At 41.4% G+C, this 11873-nt stretch overlaps 2 protein-coding genes across 2 annotated transcripts in view; one reads left to right on the plus strand and one right to left on the minus strand.

Annotated features, from left to right (window-relative positions):
• Positions 1-1982, minus strand: part of LOC101862107 (annexin A13) — a 37959-nt gene extending 35977 nt beyond the window's left edge. The window contains exon 1 of the mRNA XM_005096313.3: positions 1755-1982. Within this exon, the coding sequence (XP_005096370.1) occupies positions 1755-1760 (6 nt within the window). The 5' untranslated portion in view covers positions 1761-1982. The remainder of the gene's footprint in view (positions 1-1754) is intronic.
• A 7968-nt stretch (positions 1983-9950) lies between these two features.
• LOC101846343 overlaps positions 9951-11873 on the plus strand; it is a gene marked incomplete in the record, with an annotated part of 86749 nt that continues 84826 nt past the window's right edge. Inside the window, 2 exon segments of the mRNA XM_013081326.2 lie at positions 9951-10048; positions 10150-10219. Coding sequence (XP_012936780.1) covers positions 10031-10048; positions 10150-10219 — 88 coding nt within the window.

The following is an 11873-nucleotide window of genomic DNA, read 5'->3' on the forward strand; positions in this document are numbered from 1 at the left end:
GAGAGAGAGAGAGAGAGAGAGAGAGAGAGAGAGGTGGGGGCGAAGAAGAGAGTGGGGCAGATACTAGAAAGACAGCAAACTGACACATCAGCAGCAAAATCATATAAAATCATACCTGCGCACACAATAAACAGTAGCCTACCAAAAAAAAAAAAATCAATTTATTCCATCCATTAATATGGGTAGTACCGGTAACTGTTAATCGTCAACATGAAATGCCTCAGGTCGTCAGTAATGGACGATATGCAAAATAGGAGCTAAAAATAATTCATTAAATGGGCGGCTCGTGGACACATTAGATCTCTAGAATAATAGGCACACACGGTGTACCTTACAAAGATAAAGCAGTAAAAGTTTCGACATTTACATGTTTGAGAATATCCATTATATTCTCTCTTCCTATCATTTTCCATTCCATCTACCACCACACACCTGCCATTCCAGCACATAGATCTGCTACAAACTGACTTGCATGCGGCCGCGCGCACGAACACGAGCGCGTGTACGTACGCGCATATGTACACACGCAAGCACTCATACGCAAACACATATTTTATACATTCAAACATATATACACACTTGTATACATACAGACATACACCTTTCTTTCAAATACAAAATGTTAGAGTACAGACATACAAAAATATAATGTAGGTCTACGTACATGCAACATATCGCGAGGAACACAGCTTCTCCCTCACCCCCCTCCTTTTTCCCTCCTCATCGCAAACACATACCAAACAAAACCAATTGAAACATTCAGAACTCAATGTATATTATCCTCCATGTAACCACAATGGAACCCAATCGATGGGATGTGGAGGGGAAAAAAGAAAAGGAGCATATATGTGCGACAGGGTTTCTGATGTAAACTCAACGATAACATGCGACTTAAATAAAGGCTTTAGTAGATATTGTATTCTATCATGTAAAATTCAAGCACATACAGGCGCACACAAAAATATACAAAACACATACCCATAAAAAAGCATGCATAGACATATTTACAAGTGCTCAGACAGACACGCACACACAACCTGACACACATACAGACAGATGCGCACACTCCTTTAGGCACTCACACCCACACGCAAAGAAAAACAACAACAACAAACAATGCAACTCGACAAAAGCACGAGGCTATAATGAACGATTTATCTGCTACTAAACGATCGTCTATCTTACACCCCCTCCCCCCTTCCCAACTTCGCTCATTTGGATCACCTCACAAGTGTACACGTATACGCCTATTCTCTTAGTGCGTGAACATGTTTCAGGCGAAGTGGCATCATATTATTAGAGATCTATTTATACATGTGCATCTACATTGATGCGCCAGAGATGCAATCGATCGACAGATATACAGGCTGACAGACTGATACACAGACAGATCGACAGACAGACACACAGTTAAATTTACTCGTGGATGTCATAAGCATAATATACAGTTTAAACACAAAATCTTCGTAAAAGGGTTTTCCACAGAGTATGGAAAAGCTGTTCAAAATGCCTAACATTAGAATCTAAGTACACGTATTAACGTGTGTAAAATGAAACATCCACAGTACAATCAAAATGTAACGGATGCAAAGGAGGAAGTGGAGTCTGGCTTTTATTAATAAGGACCCTAAGAGTATTATTAACAATCGCAAGAATCGCCAGCCAAACAAAATAAGGTAAGCCATACCAAAAAAAAAAAGAATAGGAAAGTACCGGAAAGTGAAGGCAACAAAAGGTTATCTCGCAAAACTCACCGGCATGATGTTTTGTTACTTGTTGTTTCGTCCAAAAATACAACAGACACGGAGAGGGAGACAGGCAAACTCAGACAGTGCTGTGAGAGGTAACTCCGTACACTTCAGACGACAGTCCGTTGAGGAAGTAGTCAAGACGTTTGCTGGACAGAATCTGCCGGCGTTCGGAGCAGAGGGTGGGTGGGAGGGAGTCGACGAACAGGTCAGGCGGGGAAGCAAGGAGAGCAGCGGTGACGATGACGGAACGCGGGCAGGCCAGGTACAGAGAGTAGAGAGAAGGGGAGGTTTTCGCTCTTCCGCATCTGCTGCTCCCTCTCGCTTTTTCGCTACCCACAACCCACCTCTCTCTCTCTTCGTACCTCGGAGCTTACTCGCGGGTAGATCATATCAAAACCGCGCACCCGTCTGAGAAGAATCGGGTATCAGTAACAAGGAGTTTTGAAATCGATTCTATGAAGTATGACCTTCTAATTTAAAATGTGTTTGAGTTTAAAGAAAAACAAAAACAGATTTCTGTTCTCAGTGTTCGATCGGTTGCACCTTCTTAGACGAGAATTTAGCTAACTGGTAGCTGATAGTTAAAACTGAGAAAACGCTAGATTGGGTTTGTAAGGCGATCCTTCCAGATTGAGAATTACCTCAAAAGGCGTTTTCTTTGGGCAGGACGCCATAGTGAATGAACTGTAGTCCCACCGAGAATGGAGACATCGGATGCCCTTAAAAGGTCAAGTAAGTAAGCAAGGGAGAACACCACCACAACCACTACCAAAAACAGCAGCAACAACAGCAACAACAACAGCAGCAACAACAACAACAGCAACAATTGCTGCTCCAAAGACACCGACAGTTGTTGTCTTGCAGAAATCATTGCTTGAATGACATTTCCCGGAATGGAGGAATGGTTAACTTTTCTTGAGAAATGAACGAGCACAATACGAAAGGAACTATCTAATTCGACTTTCACCCAAAGTTTTCCCTTTCCCCAGCATCAGGGAAGGAGAGACAACAGTAACCCGTGTTCAGCTACAATATCCCCATTCCTTCTATCTGTCTATGCATGCATTCATGGTGAGTATTTCCGTTATTTTATCAGTCTCATGTGTGTACCAGAAAATGTAACATGACATCGTTATGACAAGTACTGTCCCACCTCGTTATACCGCCTGCATTGGGATGAGCATAAAGTTGGCGGTACAGCGGGGCTGGTGGTTCAACGGGATAGCATCGATTGCCATCTTGACTGTTGGACAGACCAGTAAAGGCAGGAGACAAACTGTGGCCAACCTTGCCTCATGTAGATCTGTCTTGCGCGATTGCCATACTCAGGGCAAACAAAAACAAAAACAAAAAAATTATAATAAACTACCAAATTATAATAAACTACCAAAGAAACACCCCCCCCCAAACCCCCCCCCCAAAACACACACACAAAAAACACAAAAACAACAACAACAACAACAACAAAAAACAACAAAAAACCAAAACAAAAGCAGGTAGCAACAAATTAAAATCACAGTTCCAGTTCATCATCATCATTGCCTTTCTCACCCTGCACCAGGGTATAGGTCACGGACAAACACCTTCCACCTTTCTCTATCCTGGGCTAGCCTCTTGATGTTATTCCATGTGGTTGAGCGATTTTCCCGGAAACCAGCCTGTTCCTCCCGTAGTTTTGGATCCGTTGCTGTCTTGATTCTCTCCAGAATGATTCTTTTGAAGACCTTACCTGATATTGAGAGAAGAGTGATCCCTCTGTAGTTGCTGCAGTTGCTGAGATCCCCCCTTTTTTGGAAGCTTCACGAGGTGTCCTTCTTTCCAATCCTTTGGGAACTTTCTCTCTTTCCAGATCCTGGTAAGCAGTGGGAGGAGGATGTCTGCCGTCACATTGGCATCTGCTTTTAGGGCTTCAGGTGGAATCTGGTCAGGACCGGCCGCTTTACCTTTGTTCAGCTTCTTAATGACATCCAGAATCTCTTGTTTTGAAGGAGCATCACAGCAGATTGGTAACTCATTTCTTGCTGGCAGGATGTTAGGTGGGTTACTCGGTGGTGGTCTGATCCGGAGAATGTTGAAATGCTCTACCCATCGTTTGGACTGAGCTTCCTTTCCAAAAATGTTTTTTCCCCTCTTGGTCCTCTACTGGTACTTCAGGTTTCCCGTATTTTCAGCAAGTGTCCTTGTGGTCTGGTAAAGGATTCGCATGTGCCCTCCTACCGCTGCTTCCTCTGAATTCTCTGTCAGCCTGTTCATGAATTCCTCCGTGTCTTTTCATAGTGATTTCTTGACATCTTTAGCTGTTGTCCTGTACTGCTCCAATGCATCCGCTCTTGATCCTCTGGTTCTACTTATATTCGCTTCTGCCTTCAGCTGTCTTCTTATCTTAATTAAATCAAATGATTGTTGCCTAATCCATTCCTTGTGCTCCCATTTCTTCACACCGAGTACTACTTGACAGCTTAATGTAAAGACTTCTTTGACCTTGGTCCAGTGTGTATCCACCTCCGTGTCCTCTCCGTCAAGATCAGCCAGAGGTTGAAATCTGTTCCTCAGCTGCAGCTGAAATTCTTCTTTCTTGTGTCTGTCCAACAGACTTACTTGGAGCTTCGTTCTTTTGATTCCTGTGTTGGTTCCGTGCTTTTTGAGTCGAAGCTTGAGTTTTGCCAACAGCAGATGATGATCCGATCCAACATCTGCACCTCTCTGTACTTTGACATCTTCCAGTGAACGCCTGAACCTTCGAGAGATACAAAAATGATCTATCTGGTTCTCAGTCACTCCATCTGGCGAAACCCATATGGCCTTGTGAATCCTCTTGTGGGGAAAAACAGCCTCCAATGACAAAACTGTTGAAAGCACATATATTTGCGAATCGCTCACCGTTCTCACTCATTTGTCCCAAGCCATGTTGCCTCATAATTCTTTCATACCCCACGTTGTCCTGACCAATCTTGGCATTGGCATCTCTCATTATGATGTTGACATCCTTCCTTGGTAGTTTGTCGATGACCCCCTGGAGCTGGCTGTAAAAGGCATCCTTGTCTTCATCTGAAGCATCATTTGTTGGGGCGTAGATTTGGACTATATTCATGTTGATGCTCTTGCACCTTGTAGTGAATGAAGCCATGATGATCCTTTCCTCGTGTGGTTCCCATCCTCTAAGTGACTTCTGTGCATACTTACTCAAAATGATTCCCACTCCTTCCGCATGGTACTTGTCTTCCCTCCCAGAATACAATACTTGTTCCCCCGAGGTGAGCTGCTTCTGTCCAGACTGTATCCAGTGTGTTTCGCGGACTCCTAGTATATGCAGCCTGTATCTCTTCATCTCTTGTACTACTTGAGAACTCTTTCCTGCTTCATGCAAGGTGCGAACATTCCACGACGCAATCTGGAGAGACTTGTTCGAAGGAAAAGGTTTCTGGTCAGAAGAGTCCTTTCGGCTTTGTCTGCTGTCCTTCATTGTTCGTGCTGGTGCAGAAGCTCCTCCGTCTCCCAAGATCGAAAAATAATAAAGCTGTGTTTGCCCGTGTTTCTGTAACTTACTGTTTTTTACTGGGTTGGGTAGTTGGCCCTCCTCAAACTGGCACTTTTTGGGCGACCAGACCTTTGCACTTTTAGTCGCCTCTTACGACACGCAGTGTCACGGCAGGTGTATTCTTTGCTCCCCCATAGTAAAACTATGAGCCCCCCCCCTCCCACCTGCAGGGGCGAGTTCCAGTTACACTTTACATAAATTCAAATTGTAGAAAGCTAAGATCAGAAGCTAGATTATTTGTCAAGGACCCTTTATAAGTACTGTTTTCGATTGTTGCTTTTAAAAAAAATATTCTCGTCAGTCTTCGTCTTGTCATGTAGACGAGCGTGAGTCCTCACAATAAAAAACAACAACTCTAGGGCACCCTCTGGCTTTTTGGTCATCTGGCTTATTACTGGCGACTCATTTGAAGTTTCTCCGGTTACTTTTAAATTTCAGGCCAATTTTTCAAAAAAGATATGGGCCCACACCTAAAAGTAATACAGGTAGCATTTTCATAATCAGCGCAAATCAGGAGTAAATTGATGACGTGTGCCAGAAAAAGGCCATGCTCACAGAGGTGTGTTTGGGAAAGAGATGATTAAACTGCCGCCGTGTGTAGTTTGTACCCCTGGCAGTCAATTCACTGGCTGTATAGCGGGGCAAATTTAATTTAGTTTAACATTTAAATTAAGACCGCACAACTCAGAGAATTGGCGGAGGGCGGCACAAAGGAACACACTCTATGTTTATTTAGGCGCTCCTTTCCGTACCACGGCAAAACCTGGCGGTAAACGGGGCTGACGGTATTAGTATTATAACGTTGGAAAGGGGTGGGGGGGTATAAAGAAGTTTGATTGTACACATCAGTAAATAATTAAAAAAACCAAACCCCAAACTGATTCAGCCGTCGTTCTATTCAAGGGGACCAACGTAGGAAAAGGAACATTCGGTCGCCGTACGTCCTGTAATTTTGTTTTGGGGTACTAAGAATTGATTTGTCTGTGATTTATTTGAGAGCCCAGAAATTAGTAACATTTTAAAAGCTGGTCGACGATATATAAAGGTGGAATGGGAATAAAGATTATTATAATTTTTAGTTATAAAACGTTTCATAATGTGACATGTAAGTAGTTTGAATACTGGCTCATTGCTTATTTATGTGCGGGTGGTTGGAGGGCAGCATTTGGTACATCTTGCTTCTTTTTTCCCCTCTATTGTTTCTGTCTGTCTTACTTTTTCGCAGCACTGAATAACCCGTATTGTGTCAGCATACTTCTCTTTACTCAAACAAACGCTTATTCATATCTAAACCGAGCGATTTCGTTATATTGAATATCGAATACTAGAGCCTGATGTTGACAGAAGGCCTTCGCGGTTTTGAAAATTGCTGAAGTACGCGATTCTGAATAACTCCCGCACCCGCCGGCAAAATGGATGAGATCACTGATCTTGCCGGAAAGTACCACGCCCCCTATTTTCGCCCTCCTACTCTCGACTTATTGACGTAGCAATGTGGGTTCGTAACGCGAGAAAAGTTCGTTTTTTACCGAGCGATGGATAATATACTAGGCCTATACGTTTGAAAGAGCGAAATCTCTCTTTCTCTCTCTCTCTCTCTCTCTCTCTCTCTCTCTCTCTCTCTCTCTCTCCCCCTCTCTCTCTCTCTCTCTCTCTCTCTCTCTCTCTCTCTCTCTCTCTCGCTCTCTCTCTCTCACGCACATTCACACACCCCCTCTCCCCCCCCCCCCACACACAAACACACACACGCACAAGAACATTCACATTAGGTGCATACGAACACCTTCACGGACATATTTCGTATCTGACTTTCAAACGACTCACAACCACGTGAACATACCAAAATGATTGCATACTACATGTATTTGGAAAGCTCTTCTGACTTTTTTTTTTTCCAATTCCAGAAACTTTAATTCAACACAACACCTATTCAGACTCGCTCGGAAATTGGTAAGATGGAAGAATGAAAAAATGCAGCTAATTTGGGGCAGCAAACAGTTGCAATGCATTCAATTGAAATGTCCACAATCTGATAACGGCAAAGTATAATTCACAGGGTTAAACATTGAGATAACATTGTTTCTGTTGTATGCTGGCCCTCACCGGCCTTTTGACATGGCCCACCCACATTGATTGAAGGATTTGTAGTGTTGGTTTGCTTAAGTTAACTGCTCGCTCTCTCTCTCTCTCTCTCTCTCTCTCTCTCTCTCTCTCTCTCGCTCTCTCTCTCTGATCTCTCCCCCCCTCCCTCTCTCTCTCTCTCTCTCTCTCTCTCTCTCTCTCTCTCTCTCCCTCTCTCTATCTCTCTCTCACTTTCTCTCATTCACACCTCGCTCTCCCACCCCCACCTCCCTGACACATATTCGCCCTCAAAACGATTCACTTTTCTGCAGAAGGCGCTGACTGAAATCAGAATACAATTTGCGGATGTACATGATAACTTCATGGCAAAATGTGCACAGTATGACTCGAAGGTCTGTTTTGTTTGGGGTGACTTTCTTTTTCTGCTTTGCACAGATTGCTCATTTGGCGATGTCCTGTTAGGCTTACATAACGGAGACACAAGCGGCCACCGTGTTAAGTCAGTTCTTATTTCGAATAGCAGTTTTTGCCACTCTATAACCCCCACTTCATAAAAAAAGAACAAAAAAAGTAACAACAAACAAACAAACAATAAAAGTACCCACCCCCCAAAAAAACAAAACAACAACAACAACAAACAAACAAAAAAACAACAAAACAAACAAACAAACCAAACAAAAAAACAAAAACACCAACCAATGCAACAACAACAACAACAACAACAAAAACAACAACAACAACAATTTACCAACAGCATCATCATCAACATCAACAACAACAACAACAACAACAACAAAAACAACAACAACAACAACAACAACAACAGCAGCAGCAACGGTAGTAAAAAACAAACAAACACACACTCAAAACCCCCAATACGGTAGCACTAAAAAGTACTCCACTCCCATTTTCAACCCCTCCCCCCGCCAAAAAATAAATTACATAACAACACCCTCCCCACAAACAGCAACAAACATGCAATATAAAAATGGAGATTAAAACTAAAACTGAAATTTAAAAAAAAGAAGCTAAGCGTGAAAAAAGGGAAAAAAAACAAAAAACCCCACCCGACTTCGTAAAAAAAATAAAATCATCGATTCATGCACAGAGGCCACATATCAATTATCCATTCAACCCAACTTCCCTTTCATCTCATCCGTAGCATCGCCATTCCTACCACTATCTTTATAAAACATATCGAAATACGATTTTGGATAGTTAAAATTATAGGGGCTCATCATTATCATCATCATCATCATTGTATAAAGAAGGTATTAAAACAGTTAAGACCTTGTTGTATTTCCAAAAAAAAATATTTTTCACAGTTCAACGTTTCGCCAATAAGGCTTCATCAGGAACATAGTATTTGAGAAAAAAATAAATGAGTGATGACGCCACAGCAACAAAGTGTTCACTATAAGTTACGCATTGGTGTGATTTGGACAATATCGGAAATATCTTCATTATCATCATCATCATCATCATCATCATCATCATCATCGGCCTCCTCATAGTTGTCGTCATCGTTGTCGTGAGGCGGTGATTACTCGCTTATATAATATCTGTAGCGCCGATGTAAATAATGGTAGATAAGTGTCCTGAGCAAAAGAACACATGCTGTTGAAATCATCTTACCAGGAGAAGTAACCTAAATTTTGGTGTTTTATTTATTCACCAAAGAATCCCACACACAAGCCTTTATGATGAAAAAAAAAAAAAGATTATTATCATTATTTTTTTTTTTTAAATAAAAAAAAAAAGATTAGAAGCAAAGATACAGCTCTGTTAGGGATTGTCACGGGAGTCTTTTTTGGATCGGAACTGAAAAGCCTAGTTTGGGATGCAAGTCAAAATAGTCATCATGAAGCTGTTAGGGTCCAACTCGGGGTAATTTCGAGTGCAGACGTAACAGAGGGAAATTGAAGGTGTATAAGACAAAACAGATGTGTGGAAAATTGATTCTGAAAATAATTGGCCTAGTGTTAGATTGTATATTATAGTTATTAGATATTTATACCCTAAGGCATCGAATAATCGGGAAAAGGGGGGGGGGCATATTCAACCTCACCCCTGTAGGCCTACTAGTTGGAACAAATCTTTTTTATTTCTGTCAGTTAAAATAACAAGAGATCATGAAACTTTAGTATGGATTAAGGAGGGGGGGGGGGGGGGGGCAATAAATGATTCTGAAATTTAATAAGCAAGAGGGGGGGGGGGGGGGCACTCGTCCGATACTTTAGAGTACCGATAGAGATGGGTAAAAAGACTAATAGAAGCTACTGAGTGATAGATGGAGAAATAGATAGATGGATAGATAGATAGATAGTCATATTAATTACTAGCATAAAAATAGAATTTCGAAACAGCATAATCATGTTATAAAGTTAACCTTTAACATTTGCATATAGAACTACTTATAAAAGTGTTTACATTCCAACGAGTGAAAAGAAAGTATATTGTCGAAAGGTCCTGATTAAATTGAGGTACAATATTCCCACATGATAGAAGTTTCTGTACAGACTTCTATTTTATTTCAAAGACAGAAAGTATTACAGTGCTGCCGAGTAAAGCCAAAACGAAACAGTGAGAGTATCACTCCGCCAGTCAGAGGTCAAACAGTAATGCCGCCGCCGATAAGGCTGTTTACCAAAGCGGCAGAATGAGGCTCAAGAAGGAGGTACTTTTTGCATATTGCCAAATTTATTTCCGTGTTTGTGTTTGTATGTATCGCTTATGAGGTATTATATTACGCTCAAAACACTGTTTATTGTTTTTCAGGTTCTCAAAACCCGCTGCAAAGTTCCTCTTCACTTGGCTAAGTTTCTGAATCTTTCGGGCTTAGAACTTGGTAAGTGATAAAGAAGCGTCTTGTTGCTATGTTGTCATTTCCGTTTTCGCATCTTATCTTTTAAAATTACTTTATAATTGTCTTCCAGAGATGCCATCTCCTTTCTCGCTTTCTTTCATTTACCTGGCCTTTTATTGTCTCTGATGAACAAGAAATTTTTTGACCACGAATACATCACAAAGATTTATATAAAACATGTACTTATGTCTTGGCCAGAGACGTTTGTGACCGCTTCGTGTGGTCAGCTGCTGCTTGCTCTTGCCCGCTACTGTGTTGTCCTGTTTCAGTGTCATGCCACACTGGTGCCAGTCACTCTTTCAGTTTCATTAACTCATTTTGATACTTTTGTCAGTCAATACCCATATTTTCTTTTAGTTTCTACATCACCTCCTGCCTAACCAGTAGCCTAAACGTTTCTTTCTTTAAAAAATGTTTTATATTTTCTTTATAGGCCTATCTTACTCTTGTTGAGCTATCATGCAGTTCACTTCGTCCATTTTAACTTACTTTAATTATCTCTCATGCCTTCCATCTTCATAGGTAGCATAGCCATTTATAAACAGTTCCTCCTCAAAGATGTCCTTCCTGTGTATCGTTCTGATGTTGTGCTCAAGATTTGATAATTTTATTACATCTGCCTCCATCTTTCTCCACAATATTTTTTCCTCTAGCCTGAGGATGTTCGTTTTTCTTTGCATTGTGTTGTTCAACTTGAGCAGCAATATGACATTTGCAATGTCATCCTCCCCACTCATTGATTTGTTTGTTTCTCTCTTAGAATGGTTTGGCTGTGTGTTATTCTCACATTTTTGTGCTTCTGTCACGTTTCTCTCTGTTAGGTATATTCACCCACTTTTGACATGTCGATTTTCCTATTCTCACTCACTCACTCACTCACTCTCTGTCTCTGTCTCTGTCTCTCTGTCTCTGTCTCTGTCTCTCTCTCTCTCTCTCTCTCTCTCTCTCTCTCTCTCTTTCTCTCTCTCTGATGAGGTTCTAGAGATATTATCGTCTTTCCATCTTACTGCTTTGTGTAGCTAAGACTGTTTGAACGCCCATGTGATTGGAGGGCTCTACTGGTAGGTCCTGCTTCATTACTCCCACTCTGTTGTATTGAGAAATCAGGACAAAGTTGCACAAATCAGAGACAAGACCATTTATTCAGTGCAAGTCCAGACTCTGTCTCGGTTTGTTTGGTTGGACTATGAACCAGGACTGAGAGTAGATTTGTACTCCACAGTTACAGAAATTTACATGTTTACTAAAACATTTTTATTTTAAACAGGCATAACGTTGATTGTATTTGAGTGGGAATTTTCCGAAGGAAATTTAGTTTTAGTTTTTGTGGAGGTTTTACGGCGCTCGCAACTGCATAAGGTCATACGAGCGCCAGAAGATTAGAGGTGTTACAAGAGAGTAACAAACATAAAAAAGAAGGGGGAGATACGGACGATAAATGTTTGATAGGAAAGAAGAAGCAAACCACACCAGAGCACCCGCCAACCACCCACCAAAGGAAATTTGTCGAAGACTATAAAAATGAGAGAGAAAATGGAAAATGCACAAAATAACACCACAAGACTAGTGTGGAAGAAAAAGAATTAAAATCCTTCATCAAAATGGTTGAGAGCTCTGCAATGGCTTCCAAATTGAC

The sequence above is a fragment of the Aplysia californica genome, unplaced genomic scaffold (genome assembly GCF_000002075.1).
Source record: "Aplysia californica isolate F4 #8 unplaced genomic scaffold, AplCal3.0 scaffold00126, whole genome shotgun sequence".
NCBI classification, from domain to species: Eukaryota; Metazoa; Mollusca; class Gastropoda; order Aplysiida; family Aplysiidae; genus Aplysia; species Aplysia californica.